At 37.6% G+C, this 20,524-nt stretch overlaps 1 protein-coding gene across 1 annotated transcript in view; it reads left to right on the forward strand.

Annotated features, from left to right (window-relative positions):
* SEPTIN10 (septin 10) overlaps positions 1 to 20,098 on the forward strand; it is a 30,379-nt gene extending 10,281 nt beyond the window's left edge. The window contains 8 exon segments of the mRNA XM_054382012.1: positions 35 to 221; positions 4,179 to 4,340; positions 5,828 to 5,924; positions 6,478 to 6,646; positions 16,459 to 16,591; positions 19,549 to 19,743; positions 19,980 to 20,046; positions 20,049 to 20,098. Coding sequence (XP_054237987.1) covers positions 35 to 221; positions 4,179 to 4,340; positions 5,828 to 5,924; positions 6,478 to 6,646; positions 16,459 to 16,591; positions 19,549 to 19,743; positions 19,980 to 20,046; positions 20,049 to 20,098 — 1,060 coding nt within the window.
* Positions 20,099 to 20,524: the final 426 nt, after the last annotated feature.

Genomic DNA, 20,524 nt, shown 5'->3' on the forward strand with positions numbered 1-20,524 from the left:
CTAATCTCTGCTTGTTAAATTTTATTTCTTACAGCTATCAGCCAATAGTGGATTATATAGATGCACAGTTTGAAGCCTATCTCCAGGAAGAACTGAAAATTAACCGTTCTTTATTTAGCTACCATGATACTCGCATCCATGTGTGCATCTATTTCATTTCACCTACAGGCCATTCCCTAAAAGCCCTAGACTTGTTAACCATGAAAAGCCTTGACAGCAAGGTAAGGCTTTGAAACAGAGTTCTAAGAATTTGTCTTATTTTTTGAAGTATCTTGCAGTTTTTAGATCCTCTACCACATTTCAGTTCTCTATCTGTATGTTTGGTTTGGAGATTTTTTTTGTACTGTTATATCTAAGTTTAAAATAATTTGTTTCCACAAGTAGATGGTAGTTCATTACCTGTTTATTTGCAAATCAACAGGAGAGAGAGTGAGAGAGACACTCAGCAAGAATGTTGGAAAAAGAAGCACAATTACATATATTTTTTTTAAAGTAAAGCTACCAACTTTACTAACAAACTGTTAACATCTTACAGTGTTTGGGTAGGGTACCCTCCATGAGTGCTGCAGTATTTCTAACTAATGTTTCTAGTTCACTGTTGAGTTTTGGGACTGCTGGAAATTTGGCACATAAAAAGCTTTGCAGCACTTACTTTGCCGTTATCTTACAGATAACAGAGAAGGCAAATGCCATGAACAGAATACCCTGCCAGCATGGCTTTTTTAAAGATAAAAAGTGTTTAAAACTTCACATCTTGATTTGTTTTGAAAGCTTAAAATAGTTTATAGTGTGATTACTTCCACTTTCTAAATACTCAACTTTTTTCTCCTGTGTAAACTGGATGAAGCTAAATTTTTAACCCATGCTAAGAAACCTTACTTCATCTGGGTTTAGTTTTTTTGGCATTTTGAGACATTTGAAAAATGCATTTGCTGTCCTTCTTTCCTTTGTTATTGACTAGAGTCTGTCCTGCTATGTGTTTTTTTTTTTCTACATTTTTTTGGTGAGATGTTTCTTCAAGGTAACAGCTGTCTTTTCCACGTTTGTGATTGATAAGTACATTTAGTATTTCTGTAATTTTGTTTGTGGATGTGTTTTGTGTTTTGAACTTTCTCAGTAGCGCAGAGCAAGTCAGGGGGAAGTGTGGTGGGACAAAAGTGGGGGAGAGCTGGTCCTCCTCTTTCTGCTATGGTGTTGGTTTGTGCCAGATTAAAATGTTTCCAAAACTACTCTGTAATACATACTCATAGCTAGAGAGCCTTGATACTAGAAAATTGGACAGTTTCATGGACCATATTGTTCTACTCTGAGTTTTGAAGGGGGAATAGGATAGAGTCATCCTATACTCTATACACCATGGATTCAAAAAAACCCAGATGCATCTGTGAGCAATAAATTTTTCTCTATTGCTTATAAATTGGATGACAAGCTAAGAATTTGCCTTCTATCTTTTTAGACATTGGAAAGTTTTTCTTAGGACTGAATCACTACAGACCAGCCATATTTCATTCATAGGTTAAGGGTGTCTTCCTCTGTATTGATTTCTTGCTGGGAACTTGTGATTATTCATCTAATACATCTGTATTTTTAAGTCATTCTTCCAGGACTATATGCAAATTACTGTAAAATCAGGAAGTTACATGGCTGTGCCCTGTGGAGTTTGAGTTTGCTGGTTTTTCTTTCTTCAAAAAGAATATTTGGAAAATGTCTGCATTGATTCATACACTTAAATCAGCCTGTAAGATATCAACCAATAATAATTTCAATATGTAATTTTTTCCTTCTCTGTAGCATAAAGGGGTAACAATGCTTTGACATTAATGTAAGGTGTTACATAAAAATCTTAATTTGGAGTAATAACATGTTTTCTTACTGTGGGGGAAGTGACATTTTGCATTTCATACAGAAGGATGATTAGAGGGCTGGATCTGGTGCTAGTAAACAGAGAAGCAATGTGTATGGATGAGGTTTATCCTGGTGGTTTTATATGGTCATTCTGTATTGATACTGAATAAGCAATCGCAGCTGCTTCCTCCCACTGTGCATGCGGAAGTGTTTTGGGCAGCCAGTTGCCTGGATGACTGAACTCATTTAAAATGAAAGCTAAGGATTTTTGCTTAGTTAGGGAACTGGTCAAGCTCAAAAGTAATCTGTCTCCTTGGATAGCCACACAGATTTTAGTTTTACCTGGCAACGAGCAGCTGCTGACAAGGGGAAGGGTAGGGTTGTTGATTTTATTGCAAGTATAGGCATTTTATGTGGGGTTAAAGCTGCATTTCATGTGAAGAATAAAGTTAGAGTAATGGCCTGTGTCTTTGTGGTAAAATTCAGTTTTGTAGTTGTTAACTGTAGCTGAGAAAGAAACCAACTGATTCTCTTCCAGCCTCTAAGTGAGTAGTAGGCATAGGAGAGAGCAGTGGGACTTGGGGCACATCTATATGTGGTCCAAATTGATACAGTTTTAAGTCTCTTGTTAGTAAAAATGTATGCTTTCAACTATTGTTATTCTTGGATGAAAGTGCTGAGATACTAGTTTCCAAGTAAACCTTAGATGCTGTAAGCAGAAATTAATTTCCTTAGCACATCAAGCAAAGATAACTTTCTTGCTTCCTAAAGCCAGAATAGTGTCACTTTTAAATTTTAATACAGTGGTTGTGATTTAACATTGATGTTGATAGCTGTAATCACAGTTTTTAGTGACTTTGCTTTTCTTTTATTGTTTGCCTCCTCAGTAGTCTTTCTTTGCTGTACTCATGATCTAAGAGATAGTCTCCTAATTAGTAAGTGCTTGAAAAAAATTCACGTTGAAAAGACAGAGTAAAGGTTAATTTAATTCTGAGGACTCCATGTTCCATCCATTTTTAACGTTACATGATAGAAAACCTAAATTGATGTCCTTCAGCTAATTCAGCTGAAGCTGTAAATTGCTTTTGGTTGTAATAGCTAAATTAGCTCAGTTATGTAAAAATGAAAATTCTAGAGTTTTGTTTTATGTGCTATATGTATTGCCCCATACATGCTTAGTTTGTGTATACTACACAATCCAGGAGATCGTCTGGTAATCTCAGAATTCATGCTTCGAGTTGGCACACTTTATTTAATTTGGAACACTTTTAATTTCATTTTTATTTAATTTTGCTTAAACCAGAAGATTTATTTCAATAACATCCATTTTGAGTCTGTTCTTGAGATTCCATGCTTAGGCTCTTCCATTCAGACAGAATATTCAGAAGAATAAAAAGAATATGCGTGGGGTTTTAGGGTTTGGTTGGTGTTTAGTTTTTGGGGTTTTTTTGTTTGGTTTTGTTTGTTTGGGGTTCCTCCCCACCCCGGTTTTGTTTGTTTGTGGGGTTTTTTCTTCCTTTTTGGCATCTGTAGTGAAGGAACTCTATAAAACTCGTCTTCTGAAATCTGGAAGAATTATTTGTATTGTTCTTCCAAAATACTTGGATATTGACGTTAATTATTTGTGTCTAGTTCTGCAAAATTCATATTTTAGGAGTAGTGACAGTATTTTTAAGAAAGAATTGGCATTTACTACCTTTGTAAGATAGTTACATAACTGGTTTAGGAAATGGGGTAGTTTACCTTAGTAAAAATGAATTTTGAATTCTGAATTCTGAATAGTTGATGTAAAGACTGGTAAGCAAGATTCTTCAGTCTTCGTCATTCCTCTCCTTGCAACAGATACTTGAGAAACTCTGCTGCAGTAGTGAGGTGGACAAGATGTTGTAGCTGAAAGGAATCCAAGGAGGAGGCTCAGAGAGAGGCAGGGTTTGGTAGCCAGCTTCCTTTTCTTTGTGTACTTAAACTGTCAACTTTCATTTAACACCTGAACCATGTCCCTCAGTGCTATAAACTAAATCAATCTATTTTTTTTAGCAGAGCTTAACGTTATTTAGTTAATAAATAAGCATTGCTGTTCTTTTGAGTGCTTCACAGTATGAGACCTCCCACCTTATTCTTTTATCAGAATTTAATTTTAAGGCAGTGTATTAAATAATCTGTTGTTCTTTTGCTGAGTGATGCCAGTGAATGCTTTTATAATGGTTTGTGAAGTTTTGATATCAGCTGATGGAAAAGTTTGAAGCAGCTCATTGCCAAACAATGTAATTTATAAAAGATGTCACATCAAAACTGAAGTCTTACATATTTTGTATCATTTGTATCATTAAAAGGTGAACATTATACCAATTATTGGCAAAGCAGATGGCATTTCTAAAACTGAACTACAGAATTTCAAGAACAAAATCATGAGTGAATTAGTTAGCAATGGTGTCCAGATTTACCAGTTTCCAACTGATGATGAAGCCTTCTCTGAAATGAATACCATGATGAATGTAAGTAAATGACAAAACTGTTGATACTTACAATACTAAAGCATCACTCTCTAATGTAAATTTGTGCCTGTTCCTTCACCATTATTTTGAGGCTCACAGGTTCCTGTGTAACAAGTTTGCTTATGTATTTTATTCTCTCTGTAAAAGGTCATATGTTTTTGTGGGGTTTTTGTTTGTTTGTTTTTTTCCCTGCTTGTAAATCTTCCTGTCCCTCTGCTGTTAATGCCACATGTTTTAGGAGACTTTTTTTTTCCCTGGCTCAGTAACAGAACATAGATTCTTACTCATAGTTACTTTTTCTAATTTCTAATAATTGGTACATAACTGTTAACATAGATAAACAGATTGGCTTTGCTCTTTTCCTCAGCAAATAGTACTTTATCTCTGTTAGAGAATGAGGCATTTTCCTCATTTCTCATTTTCTCTGGTCTTTGTGATAGCAAATCTTCCATCTGCCTTTTTATTTAGTACATTCATTTGAAACTGGGGCATATTTTCTCTGGGAATTAAGAAGTCAGATGCAATCCTGGCTTGTTTTACTACTATCCACTCAGATCTTCCCAGGAGTATCTACTGGCTTCAGCTAAGCTTGTGAAGCTTGATTGCTTTGAGCACTGTCTGTATTTGCAGTTCATGTGCATATGCTTGTAAATGTACATAAGTCAATTTAATGGCAATAAAGCCATTACCCCTTGTCCTATCACTACACTTGCTGATAAAGAGGCCCTCTTCATCTTTCTTGTAGGCCCCATTTAAGTACTGCAAGGCTGCTGTAAATCTCCTAGTTAATGATTTTTTTTTTTTTTGGTCAGTTGTTGTGGGTCAGCATGTAGACAGTCAGTACCCAGCCTGTATTTCTGGCCATTTGACCAAGGCCACATCAGTTAACTCTACCTGAGGTTCAAACCTGTGATCGTCTCATGACTGTTACTGGGAATATGAACTTGGACTGAATATGAATCGGGGGAATGTATTCTACAGCAGCTTTCTATTTGCTCCACATACTCTTCCTACTGCAGCTCAGGATGTAGGTGGCCACTGGAACAAACCTGCTGAATCAGATCTAACCTGTGGTCCAGCAGGAACCCCACATCTTTTTCTGCAAAGTGCTTTTACCCATGGTTGGACTCACCACGTGCTGGGGCATGGGGTTATTCCTCCTGACATATGGGATTCATCATTATTCTCATTTGAACTTCATGAGATTCCTGATGACCCATTTCTCAGCCTCTTCTTGTTCCTCTAACCTGGCACCACACTCATCTGGTCTGACAACTGCTCCTCCCAGTGTTGTTACTGTAGTTTGACTTTTCTGTCTGTGGTTGGACTAACTGCTGATCTCTTTCAAGTGATTTTTGGTTTGAAACTGCCTGTTGGCTTTTCCTGAAATGGCAGGTTTTCCCCCTAATTTTTTTCTGAAGTGTTTACTTTGCAGTGTTTCCATAGGAATGCTGGGAGTTAAGACTATACTGGTGTGACTCTTACAGGGGTGTTTGCCATTTGCTGTAGTAGGAAGTACAAAAGAGGTGAAAATTGGAAACAAAACGGTGAGAGCTCGTCAGTATCCCTGGGGCATTGTACAAGGTAAATGAATTCTCAGAGGTATTTTAATGAGGTTTTTGTTGTTGAAATATAAAATTCACCAAAGCTGAAACAGGCTGGTACTATCCATTGATGCCATATTGATTGTATTTTGAATCAACAGTTTAAGGAGTTTGTCAATTCACGCTGGAGGTGTGCACTGACTGGTGGTTGTATCAGCACTGATGCATCGCTGAGATGGTGTATATAATATTTGGGTGGATTAGTATGGTGGGCAGTGCCCTTAGCTCTACCAAATTTCAAAGTTTTATGATTCTCAGTAAAGAAGAGGGGGGAAAAAAGAGAAATGTTTCAACTCAAGACAGGAAACCAGGACATGTTGGAACATGTTCACCAGTCTACTTACAATTAGTGCTTCAACATGTGTATTAGAGATTCTGTGGAAGTATATAGAGACATAATAAACAATGAGGTACATTTTCCTGGAAGCATAATTAGTATACAAAATAAATTAATCTAACACTGCTTAAAATACCTTTTGACATTTTTTTCTACTTGTGCACGATAATGAAACTTTTTTTTTTTGTCTGCTTAGTGGAGAATGAGAACCACTGTGACTTTGTGAAGCTTCGCAAGATGCTTATTTGCACAAATATGGAAGACTTAAGAGAGCAGACTCATGCACGGCATTATGAGTTGTACAGACGCTGCAGACTGGAAGAGATGGGCTTCAGAGACACTGGCCCTGAGAACAAACCAGTCAGGTAAAGGACTTCACATGCAGCACCTGCTTTCAACAACCATTCACTCCAGATTTCACTAGAATGACCCAATATAGAGCAGGGTTCATATACAGAGTATGTTTTCTCAGAGGGGAAAAAAAATAGAGTTTTAAAAATCAGAGTAAGTATGTAGCTGTTTGTTCAGTTATCTTCATGGAGAAGTGCATGAGACTATATGGGCGTTGCTTTTAAAGGCATACAAGCTAGCTGCGTTTCTGAACTCCTCTTTTAGAGTAAACATGAGGATTTTAATTTTGGTCATGGAGATATTCAGTTTTCTTCAGGTACATGCACTTAATGCCTTTTAGATTATTTTATTATATATTACAGATTCACAGATTGCATTGGATTGAAAGGGACACTCAAACGTCATCCTGTCCACCCCCCCGTGCAGTAAGCAGGGATACCTCCAACTAAATCAGGCTGCCCAGGGCTGCATCAAGTCTGATCCTTAGTGTCACCAGAGAAAGGACCTCAACTACATCTCTGGCAACCCATTCCAGTATTTTATCACTCTCATTGTGAAGAACCTCCTCCTTATGTCCAAACTAAATCTACCCTGCTCCAGTTTAAAACAATTGCCCCTCATCCTATCACTACAAGCCCTTCTAAACAGTCTTTCTCCAGCCTTCCTGTAGGTCCCCTTCAGATACTGAAATGTATCTTTAAGGTTTCCCCGAAGCCTTTTCTTCTCTAGGCTGAACAGCTCCAATTCTTCCAGCCTGCCTTCATAGGAAAGGAGCTCCAGCCCCCTGATCATCTTGGTAGCCTTCCTCTGGGCCTTCTAGAGGAGGTCCATGTCTCTGTTGAGTTGGGGGTCCCAGAGCTGGACACAGTACTCCAGGTGAGGTCTCACCAGAACAGAACAAAATGGCAGATTATTAGCATGTTGGTCTACTTTGTTTCTTTGTAATGTTACACCATTGACTTTCCACATGATCTGCCATAATAACAAATGTCTAGCCTTTGCAGATCAAGAGATCTCTTGCTAGACTGTAAGATGTTAATGGAGGATTCCCAAGGAAAGTTAAGCATAGGGCTAGAGACACTGGATTGTTTCATGTAGTAAAGCTGCTTTCTGCCAGAGATATTTACAATTTCTATATCCAGTTTGTTTAATCTTACATTTCCAATTCTGTCACCACCCTCTTTCAACTTCCTTTGGTTGTTTTATGCTTGGGACTATATGGGGAGGAACTGGCGATTCAGGAGTGGTTCAGGCCTTCATGGTTTACCAAAGTGCTGTCATTGCATAGTCATGGTGGGAAATACTGACTTAAACCAGACATGAAAACAAAATATTACTTTGCATTAAAAAAGGTTTCTAGTGCTTTGAACTAACTGGTTTGTTTACTTCTTTTTCAGTGATCAGACTGTCTTTACCCATTCTGTGCCGGTCAAAACAAAGAACTCTTAAATGTTTTTCCTCCAAATAGCTTGATTTAGTGGCTTAAATCCCTTGCTTTCACCAATACTTTGCACAGGAGTTCTAAGGCAGTGACAGTTACTGTAACTCATAGAATGCTGATGGAGCAGCATTTCTTTCAGTTTGGCTAGCTCAAAGTTTTATATTTTTCAAACAGTCATTACACAAGGCTAATGTGGCCAAGGAAGATGCTGGATGTGGGCACCTCTTTATGAGATCTATATGTCAAGACACATGTAACGATTAGTTCATTTTAGATGATCTTGAGCTGAATGTGAATCATAGTGGTCTCTTGACACTTCTCTTGCCTTAACAAGGAAGGAATAAATCCTTTCTGTAAATAATCAAAAGTGAATGAGGTCTAAAACGAACTGAAACAGACCATAGACTTTTCATTGGATTCAGGTTTAAATTTATAAGTTTATGATGACACAAATTCACAAACCCCAGAGGATTAGGAAATAGATATTTTTAAGGGAAAGCTTTTTTTTTTTTTTTTTAGCTATTTGTTCACAGCAATATTGTCTGCATCATCTTTGGCTTTTCTGAACTTGAATTTCACAGCCATCTCAAGAATTATAAAAGCTACCATCCACAGAACTGTTTGCTTCCACAAACAGAATTGTCTTTGAAAACCTCTTAACAGTTTGCATTTTACTAATGATATAAAGTGGCAGGTTTGTATTAGAAAATTGGTTTAGAAATGGATTGCTTCATGGAGATACAGAAAAGCTAAGTTCCCTCTGGTGTGTAGGTTTTATGTATGAGCCACCAAATGTCAGTTTATTTTTGTGGCAAAATGATACATTTCATTAGTTTTGGTAAATCTCATCTGTTGAAAACACCATTGTTTTGGAAGGATGAGAACGAATCTACAAAATTAACTTTTTCCCAGATTTATTGTGACAGGGAGAGAAAAGTGGGACTGGATCTAGGATGTGTTGTTGTCCCTCAGTTATATGGCATGGTAAATGACACTGAGGTCTGAAAGACAAAGCATTTGTCTTTTGGGAGAGACATTTTATGATACCATAAAAAGGGAAGAGAATTTAAAGGATCTATATGTAGTGTTATTAGCAGGGTAGTGTAGCCTTATCCATAAGGTGTTTTGTGAAGCTACTGAAGAAGCCATAGCAAGTGTCATCCTCAGCAGCATGAAGGAAAACATCTCTTCCCATAAAGGAAATTCACTGCTTCCCGTTGTGCTAACTTGTGAATTTGCATATCTTTCAGGATAAGGACTACTCTGTTCTGGGCAAAAATGTGTTACTAAATGGTTGTCCTCCTTGTCCATAAGGGTGTTCACAACACCTACATGTGGATTCTAAGAGCTGTAGTTTCAGAATCTAGTTAATGCTGCCTATCAGTAGATGACTGATGATTAAAATTTGATGCTGCTTGTGTAAATAATGATCAAAAAGCATGTTGAGAAGTCATATTTTGTGTCTGTGATGTAGCTGTCTACTTACTAAGCTTGGTTGTCTGAATTGGGTTATTTTACTTACTAAGCTTGGTTGTCTGAATTGGGTTATTTTACCTAAACTGAGAAAATTTCTGCCTGACTTGAATAATTGCTGCATTTTACTGCACTGGAGGTTGTAGCATTTGAACATTGACGCTTGAGTAGCTAAAATGCTCTGCCTTTTTGGCATGTCATAAAAGAGCTGCTTGTGAAACTCCTGTACCACTCTCCTGGATTTAAAAGTACAACAGTAATTTATTCATTGAATAATTGTGTGCTACTGCAAAGCAAAACCAGTAATTCCTGGATTTTCAACTGCCTTGCAAGATAGGCTGGGGACACACTTCTGTAAAGGCTTTCACTCTTACCTGTGAAAAAATATGTTGGCAAGAATTATTTTCTTATGGGAGACATGGAAAGAGAGAGTTTCATCACACAACAGAAAAGTATATTTGCATCTTTATTACTGAGTTTAGGAGGGAAGATAAAGATAGTAGTAGTCTGAAGTGACTGTCTGGTGTATGTTTTTTAAAATACCTATTCCCTGGTGGCCTGTGTTTTGTGAATCTGTGTCATCATAACTTTTAATTTATTTGCAATTGCATTCTAAGAACTAAGTTTTTAATTAACCAGATTTCCAGGGGCTTCCATGATCAGTCTGTTTGTCTCACCCTAATAACTTAATGAACTAACTCTCCATTTTCAGACACCAGTAAAGGGTTGGATGCTTCTAGAGGATTACATGGTTAGTGCTCTCACTGCACAAAAAGCGGAAGACCTCTGCTCCTACTAGTTGTTGTCCAGTGTCTGGATGATAGACTCTACTGTCTTGTGAATGTAGGGGAACTTGGCAGTAATGCTTCTCCCAGGCAACCAGCAGCAGAACAAGAGGACACAGTCTCAAGTTGTGCCAGGGGAGGTCTAGGCTGGATGTTAGGAGGAAGTTCTTCACAGAGAGGGTGATTGCCCATTGGAATGGGCTGCCCAGGGAGGTGGTGGAGTCGCCATCACTGGAGACATTCAAGAGGACACTGGATGAGGCACTTAGTGCCATGGTCTAGTTGATTGCTTAGGGCTGGGCGATAGGTTGGACTGGATGATCTTGGAGGTCTCTTCCAACCTGGTTGATTCTATGATTCTAGGATGAGGTGGTCATGGGTGTTTTGGAAATAGCTAAGGCCACTGCATGTGAAAGGTTCACATGAGTACTCACAGTAAGTAAGGAATATTTTGGAAGTTTGGAGAGACGTCAACTGTATAGTTAAAAAGCTGTAATGATGAAGGCAGGACTTTGGATATTGTAGTCATACTAAAATCAAATAATCCATAGGAATTTGGGTTATTCTGCTGATTTCAGGATACCTGGCTTATACTAGTATTTTATTCTACCATTATTTGTTAAATTGGGTAACAATAATTAGTATAACTTAAATTAATGAGTCATTGGGAGCTTCCATAATCTCATTCATATACCTTGCAAAACCAATATATTAAACTTTTTAAATTAAGAGGTCAGAGGTATCATTCTGAAAGGTTATGAGAGTTAACTGTCATGTATGTACCCTATCAAATTAAAATATAATGTGTGGTAAACCACTTTAAAAATGAAGAATCCACCATGTGGTGCTTCAGGGAAAAATTGGAATACCATCTAAGGCTAAAATTAATCATGTAAGTGTAATTTGGTTTCCAAGCCATGCAAAGCAGCCAATTGGGAATGGGCTTGTGAAGACTTTTAGGGCGAAATTCATGTGATAAAGTCAACAGATAGCAGAATATTTGAGGGGATGGTCTATGCTTTTGAAGCAGTATCTGTTGGATGTAAAATCCAGGAAGTGCTTTTATTATGTATTTTTAAAAAATTCTGAAAGTTTGGATTTGCATTTCTTTCTTGTTGAAAAATGAAGATAGACATCTTTTTTTTTCCTAGTTCTTCCTTTTTGATGTCCCAGTTATGTCAATTAAGAACATGAATTCATAGTTTCAGGTCATTCTCAGCAAGAGATAATTGCTGAGATGTCCCAAAAGAAAAACGTGGGATAGTTTGAAACAGAAATCTAGATATGAAGAATGCTTCCAGCCAAACAAACTTCTAAATATATACACACATAGTAATCCTAGATGCTTGCAAGGGAGAAGAGGATTTACTACTGTTTTGAAGTTGGACATTTTATAAGTCCATTTTCCAGTCTAAGATATGTTGTTGCTTAACAGAAGATTCTTGTTATGAAAGAAGAAAACTCATAGGCAAAGGTCTGTTGAAGAAAGCTTAGGAGTGATATTCAGGCTGTATGATTGCATATTTGGATTCTCTGATGTTAATCATTCTCATTTAGTTGTCTGCTTTTTTTTCTGTGCTCATAATCACAGTTTGTTCTTCATAGTTATTACAGTTGAACGTAACTGTAACATAAACACCTCATTTTCTCAATATGTGAGAAATCATACATTGCATGATTTATTTCTCCCTGAAACTGGGATATTCAGATCTTGCAGTTCTTGGAAAAAAAACACGTTTGTTTTGCAGTCTATTTTGAGGATGGCAGAAAACCAGGAAGGATTCAGTAATGTGAATAAGTTTATGCGTAGAGAAAAGTTGCTATGACTCTAGTTGTGTTTCCTAAGAAAGGAAACTTACTATCTGAGAGGCTGTTAGACTTCCTTGGAAAGGCACTTGGGAGTGGAGTCGATTTGACCAACTGCAGACCTTCGTATTTGTGGTAGTTTTAGACTATGCACACAGATCTTGAGCAGAAAAGTAGTAAAAATGTAAATAAATCACTATTGGGTGTAAAAAGGAAAATAATGATTATTCTAAACAATTCCATTGGAAGGATATTTTCCATAAGATTTGGTTCCCAAAACAATTTCTCTCTCTTCTTGCTTTTTCACTGGGGAGATACTAACTGGCTTTGCTAACCTTGGCTGCATTGTTTTGTCTGGTATTAACTTCTCTGCTTCTCTCTCTTCCCTTGTGTGCAGGGTTGTAAGGGGGAGGCACAGAGAGCGAAGCTGTTACAGCTCCCCTGGTCTTTTGTCCAGAGGGAGTCCTTGTGCTATATGTTAATTGTAAATATCTGTAAATACTGTATATTTGTACATATTCATTGCATTTCATTGTAGTTTTGCCTGTAAATACAGCTTTCATTTGCTTCCAAACTGAGCTGGTCTGGCAAAGTTAATGTTGGGGGGAAATTTTCAACCCACCACAGTATTTGAGCTGAATATTGTAATCTCCTTATGGTAAGACTGAACCACATCCAAAATACCAGGTTTTCATGCCTCCCTCCACTGGGAAAATGATAATCATTGAGATCTACCACATCCTTAGAGTTGCTTAATACTGACCTACTGACTTCAGTAGTTCACTGAGTCAAGGGACAATGCTATAAATACCTGCCACTATTTAACTTACTAATTTTTTTGTTTTTCTGATAGAACTTAATTGATATTTGGAAGTTATGTGGAGTTTTCAGATGAGAAAGCTTTAAAAAAATAACTGAACTAGAAATTGCTGCACAAATAGCTGGGCTGTTTAAAGCACTGTGTTCCACTGATAGTTGAATTCACTTCAGTCGGAGACTTTATTTATGAACATAACAATGTTTGGTTTGCATCTTTGTATTTAAGCTTCCCTATTCTAAGTCTCAGGCAAATAGAAAAAACTGTCAGCAATGCTTCTATAGAAAGGTAGGTGGTACTGCTGTTAAGAGGTTTGCAATGGATTAGTAAGGTATAGACTTTCTTCACAATCCCTTCTCTTCCTCCAAAACCTCAGTAAGAATTTATCATTTAAGTAGTTGTCTTTAACATCTTAATTTTGCAAGTGGTTTTGCAGAGATGTTTAAAGTTCTAGAGGTCCAAACCAGAAGAATGAGTGAACCTATGAATCTTATTTTCATAGTGTGTTACATGAGAAGCAGTGAAACCAGTCTTGAGGTAAACTGAAAAGTGTTTTACTGGGAGCAGGTGAAAGGATTGGCTTAAGATTGAGAGAACTATTTTCCCCTTCTTCCCCAAGCCTCCTAAAACCTAAGGCTGTTTGGATCATTATGTTGTTATTTTGCCAAACACACAGAAGGAAATTTTGTTTTAATTTTGTCATTGTGATTTCCAGAACAATTCAGACCAAAGAAGGTGGGATTTAGAAAAATGTAATTTTACTCCTTAGTATATGCAGTGTCTTCAAAGTTAATATTTTATTACTTTTAAGAGAAGATTGCTTTTACTTGATAAACTAGCTTAGGTTGAGTCTAAAGATGTCTGTGTAAGGAAATGAGGGTGCGATTGCAGTGTGCTGTCTTAATCTACCACTTGCTCTAGCAGCTTTATGGCACCCAAAGGCATCATGTTAGCTAGCAGAACTCACACAGGGTCCCAGGCTGAGTACAGTGAGATTGCTGACACTTAAAAAACCTGTGCTGCCGCTTTATTGTTATTGCATATGCTGTCTAAACTTAAAGATTTTGTGAATTAATATACCTGTGTGAAAACCATGCCTTTGTTTCACATGGTAGATGCAATTTCAGAATGATCTGTTGTTTCACAGCTGATAAAAAAAAAACAAAACCAAACAAAAACTCCCCCAAAAGGCTGTTGTCCTGAATTTGTTTTGTTGCAATGTATGACTCCAGTAAGATAGAATGGGAAAAGTTCTCTGATCTTGAGATCTTAGAAACATGAAGTCTACATGTGTACATGTAACTTCATGTTAGAAACATGAAGTCTGCATGTAGATTTTACTTTGAATGCAAGTAAGAAACTTTAGGATCAGGCAATGCCCAGTCATTCTAAATTTAAATATAGAAGAGAGCACTTTAAGCTTGCTGTTGTTCTAAACTGTTCACTTCTGGAGCCCCTATTACAAGAAAGATACGGACGTGCTGGAAGGTGTCCAGAGAAGGGCCACAAGGGTGATCAGAGGGCTGGAGCACCTCTCCTATGAGGACAGGCTGAGAGAGTTGGGGTTGTTCAGTTTGGAGAAGAGAAGGCTCCAAGAAGACCTTACTGTGGCCTTCCAGTGTCTCAAGGGGGGCCACAAGAAAGCTGCTGAGGGACTTTTTAGGGTGTCAGGTAGTAATAGGACTAAGGGGAATGGATCCAAGCTAGAGGAGGGGAGATTTAGATGTTAGGAAGAAGTTCTTCACCAAGGGTGGTGAGACACTGGAACAGGTTGCCCAGGGAGGTGGTGGAAGCCCCATCCTGGATGTTTTTAAGGGCAGGCTGGATGTGGCTCTGGGCAACCTGATTTAGTGGTAGATGTACCTGCCCATGGCAGGAGGGTTGGAACCAGATGATCCTTGGGGTCCCTCGCAGCCCTGACAATTCTGTGATTCTGTAAATAATTAAGTTTTTAGATGTCCTTTTTTGAAAGTAGTTCCATTTATAAACTGTTTTAACGAAACAGTAAAAGATGAGACTTAAAAACTAGTACTAAAGTGTGTATGTATATTGAAAATATAAAGCAACTTTAAATATTTGATACACATACATACTTATTTTACTTCAGAGAGGAAGGCATGAGATACCTGACGAAAAGCAGTAATTCATGATAGCTGAGAAGGACTGACTAGTCAGCACTCTGGAAGTGGTAGAAAAGATGAATGATGTAAGAGAATAGCTCCAGAATAAAGAGGTCAAACATTATCCATGTTTTGATCTGTTTATAAGCCCTACAAGATACGTGTTTTTTGTAGTACCCATTAGCCCAAGTCTGATCCACCAGTTCTTCCTCTCTGGATTCTTGTGACTTCGAAAAGCTTGTGGTAAATGTGTTGTTGGAAGAGCTTGTGTCATTTAGCAGGTATGCTTTTCACAGCCAGGGTGCTCTTTGGTGTGTGATACACATCTGTGTATGGGCTCCATCCTGTTTTCCCTGAAAAAACAGAACTGTTTCCAGCACTGTTTTGATAGCAGTGATAGTATAGACCCAGAAAATGTCAAACCTCTAGTAGTATATGAACAAGTTGTCAGCATCTTTTAATTTGCTGTGATATGTTTTGATATGAAAGAAATTTCTCATTTTCAAGTACTTGCTGTTTGCAGGGAAAAAGTCTCTTGTGTACTGAAATGTCTAGTAGGGTAACTTTTATTTTACCAAAAGAATAAAAAGGGGAAAGAGAGGCATAGTTTTAAAAGCTGTTTTCTTCCTTTGCTAGGTATTTGCTGGATGAACTGAACTAATTTACACCTCTTATATAATTCTAAATATAGGTGTGGTATATATGCAGTATATTAGCCTCTGGAATGGAGGGTTCAGGAACAAGCAGTCTTGAGGTTTTGGCTTATGTGTGCCGGAAAGTAACCCTATCTGTTAGTCATTAAACTCCTTAGGACATTGTATTTATTCTATGTTAATGTAACTCCACCATATTTAAATTTTGAAATTACATAGAGGGAGGGCTATGTATTTTGAAGGTCCTGTTGTTTTCCTTCTTTTTCATATAGGAATCGTCAGTTTGTTTGTTGTGTTAATGCTCCAGATGCATTGGTTTTTAATGTCTTATTTTAAGACTGAGGTTTCACAATATGAAATTTGGGGGGATTTTTTCTGGCAATTTTGGGGTCTTATTAATAAGTATCTTAAAGAAAAAAAGTTGTGGAAGTTGGAGACAGAAAGTTGTAATTCAAGTCTCTTAGAATGTGAGATTCCTAAAGTGCTGTTTACTTTGAAATGTAAATTGCCCAGGAGCTGTTAGTGTAAATAGTTGTACTCAGGGTTGTTTATTTAAAGATTTAGAAAGATGCTTTCTTCTGGTTAGGTTTGTTTATGAATTTTTATGTGGGAAGCTGTAGAAATGAATATTTCAGATGAATATTAATTGTTTAAATAATGTTCCAGATTGTTGGTTTTCCACATTGAATAAAGCAGCGTGCTGGAGACTTGTTTACATTTTTGGACTTCAGTCTACAGGAAGCCTATGAGGCAAAGAGGCATGAGTTGTACCTTGAACTGCAAAGAAAAGAGGAGAAGATGAGACAACAGTTTGTGCAGAGGGTGAAGGAGAAAGAAACAATATTGAAAGAAGCAGAGCAACAGGTAAGCATGCCTGTCTGAGTTTGTTTGGAAGAGTTACATGCTTATCAAAATCATGAGTTGGTATTCATAGCTTCCTAATATTTTGAAGACAGTGGAGCCTAAAATCATAAGCCTATTGATTACACAGATTGATTGGATTAGCAGATTGATTAGACACAAGCAAATGATAACAAGTCCCATGAGGAGTGGCTGAGGGAACTGGGGTTGTTCAGTTTGGAGAAAAGAAGGCTCAGGGGAGACTCTGTACAAACTACCTGAAAGGAGGTTGTAGTGAGGTAGGTGTTGGTCTTTCCTCCTAAATACAATCCACAGGACAAAAAGAAAAGGCTTCAAGTTGTATCAGGGGTAGTTTGGATTGGGATATTAGGAAAAAGGGTGGTCAAACATTGGAACAGGATGCCTAGAGAAGTGATGAAATAACCATCTTTGGAGGTACTTCAGACATGTAGATGTGTGTTTAGGGATGTGGTCTAGTGGTGGACTTGGTAGTGTTAAGGTTGGACTCAATGATCTTAATTATTTATCCAACATAAATGATTCTCTGACTCTATAAATGACAGGGTTTTTCTTAAAAGATGGTTCTTATGCTCTAAAGGCTTTGGTGAATAGCTGGGACAGGTCAATAGAGTGGGAGCTGATACACTGAAGTAAGAGAGTGATGAGTAGAGTGGTTGCATGTTTCTTTGTCTTCTCTAGCAGTATGCTGAGAAACATCAGTATGCCACAGCAGCACGGTAGATGCTTTTCATGCATAGGTTGCTCTGAAAAGACCAAGATTTCAGGAAAAAAAAACCCTGAATTATTTTTCAGCCTAATCAAGTGGGGCAGGTATATTTGTATGACCTTCAGGTTCAGTTATTAAATATATGCTCAACTCTCATGCTCAGAAGTTTTAAAGTGTAGGGGAGGGAGGTGTTTTTGTTGGTTTTGTTTTATTTTTACAATCTCCTCTATTCCCAGCTGCCTTAAGAACATTTGGAGATGTGGAATCTTTCTTTAATGTGTTGTTGAAGACTTAGTCCTGTCAAGCCAGACTGGCAGAACAGGGTCTTCTCACCTACTGTCTGCCAAATTCTATCATGGTCATGTGTGTTTTTATTCAAACACTGTTTTAATTGAAATTGGAAACCTGTGTGTATTTATTAATGTTCTTTTCTGTACCTCAGTCTCCTAAAAAAAAGATGTAGCAGTTTCAGTGAAGTGTTCAGATGCCTGTTTTAAATAAGACTTGATACTTTGGTTTTCTAAATTTATCAAGTCCACCATACAACTTGCAGAGAAAAAAGAAAAATCAAGTTCACTCTCTCTCAGTATGAGACTATCCAATTGGAGGAATGCTTTGTCATGTTCAAAGTAGATTCAGATATGCCATGCACAGTACATGTTGGTACTTTTTGATGTTTTCCTTGCATGATTTATACCAGGTGGTTTGTGAGCTCTGTGTATTGCAGTCGAATTACGGCTATTAGTTTTCCCAGTGAGAAAGTGATCAGGCAGTCACTCCTAAAGAACATTTGTCATATACTGTTGCTGCTCATTCTCTGAGAGGTGTGTCTGTGTATCTGGAAACTAAATTAAACCAGGACTTTCTGTTGTACTTAATATTGCTTTTACATCCTTCATTTAGAGGAAGCTTGTAGGTGCAATTTGCAGCATTACCACTCCTGGGACTACAGTTGTTTAAGACCTTACTCTTTCTACCGTGAATAGTTTCACTGGTATTCCAGCTGGTTTTGCCATGCATCTGGCTAACTGCTGCAATAAAGTAAATAGACTAATAGTATACATCTATGTGTCCCTACATATGTGCACACATACTTATGAAATCTGACAGCTCTGCTTCCTAGAGCAGGCATACTGTTACCTCTGTAATCTTAGTTATTTCTTATTTCTGTCTTTGCTAGAGATGGATCTTCCTGATTTCTATACCAGTATAGCTGCACTCAGATTGAGTTACACCAACACAGAAGCAGGATTCTAGGAGACTTTGTGTGTGGGAAGATGGGAAGTGAGGAAGGGTGGAGTGAAGTACTGTTCGGTTATCATGCACAACTTCACAGTAGGTTTAAACACATCAAAATGCATCTGGAAGGTAAAATCCATTAATAAGCCAAAAGAACAATCAAAGAACAATTACTGCAGCAATTAACTTCTTGCAGCCCATAAGTGACTCTCCCAACCAGATGTATTATGTGTGAACATATTAATATATAAATGTAATTAATATACATATTAAAATTGTGTATATACATGAAAATGCATACTGGTGTAACTAAAGTATATGTGGTTCCTTTTTTTTGGTTTTAGGGAAATAGATTTTGCTTTACAAATAGTGATTTAATCCTTCTGTTGGTAACAATTTCCTCTCTACAGGCCTCCTTATATATTATATATTACACAGATACAGTAAAATCTAGTAATAAATATAACATTCTCTTAGTGTCATCCGTGGTTTCCACCTGTGTTCTGTGTGTACTAGTCTGGCTTCTATGAGAACAATCTGATATGAAAGATTGTCTTTCTGGATTGCTGTTTTTAGTCTTACCAGTTTTAGGAAAGAGCTGAGATTTTTTAACTGCTTTTAACACAAGCTGAGGTAGGTTTTGCTATGTGATGGAATGAGAGGACACAGTCTCAAACTGCACCAGGGGAAGGTTAGGTTGGATGTTAGGAAAAAATTCTTCACAGAAAGAGTGATTGGCCATTGGAATGGGCTGCCCAGGGAGGTGGTGGAGTCATTATCCCTGGAATTGTTTAAAAAAGGGCTGGATGTAGCACTTAGTGCCATGGTTTAGTTGATTAGATTATGTTAGGTAATAGGTTGTACTTGATGATCTCACAGGTCTTTTCCAACCTGGTTAATTCTGTGATTTCATTGCAGAAGGGTTTTGTGTTGTGTTACCACCACCTTGTGTTACTAGTTGGAAATACTGGGTTTTGGTGCTTGCTTTGAACAGATACAGACTAAATTTGAACATCATATGCTAATGCATCAAGAAGTGAAACAGAAATTAGAGAAAAAGAAAAAAATTCTAGAAAACGAAATAGCGCTCTTTATTGAGAAGAAAGCTAATGCTGAACTACTCCAATCACAAGCGACCATCTCTACGCCTGTTTTTGGTTTGAAGAGAGACAAGGACCGCAAAAAGTAAGTGCTGATGCTGGCCATCAGAGGCAGCAGTAAAAGAATTCTTCACACATCACCTTTATAATGCAAATTTCAGTAATCTTTTAGAAAAGTTAAAAAAGTGCTTCTGTTCTGCTACATGATAAGAAGACAGAAGTGTGTAAGAAAACCCTTATGCTTGGATTTACTTGTAGAGCGACTGTAGTATGTTCTGTGAGCATTCTTTATTTTTTTTCATCCTTTTCCCATGAAGGAATTAAGATTTTTTGACTTAAAATCCTGTGCTTTGATGTCAGAGATGAGGAAGTCATCAACATTCATCAACAGAGCGGCGGAAGGGGTTAGAGAGGGAGAAAAATTCACCCAGAAATAGTCTTTGACTGCAGCACTCAGGTTTTGATGAAGCACTCTGACTGCTGTTGTCCCATAGTACTAGATAAGTACTAGGGAGGTGGTGGAGTCGCCATTGCTGGAGACGTTCAAGAGGAGACTGGATGAGGCACTTAGTGCCATGGTCTAGTTGATTGCTTAGGGCTGGGTGATAGGTCTCTTCCAACCTGGTTGATTCTTTGATTCTAAGTCTTCCTAGTACAGATCTTTTTGGGAAGAGAGATTGATAACATTGGCTGTAAAATTACACTGAAAGCGGAATATGACCAAAAAACATTTCAATTTGTTCCTTCCCACCCACATATTTCTTTCTCCACTCCCAAAAGGAAAGCTTGAATAAATTGTGAAATTTCAGAAATATACTCAAAAGTAGGCTTCAGAATAACATGCTCATCTACTTCATATGTAAACTTTGA

Source organism: Indicator indicator, chromosome 1, assembly GCF_027791375.1.
Source record: "Indicator indicator isolate 239-I01 chromosome 1, UM_Iind_1.1, whole genome shotgun sequence".
Classification (NCBI taxonomy): domain Eukaryota; kingdom Metazoa; phylum Chordata; class Aves; order Piciformes; family Indicatoridae; genus Indicator; species Indicator indicator.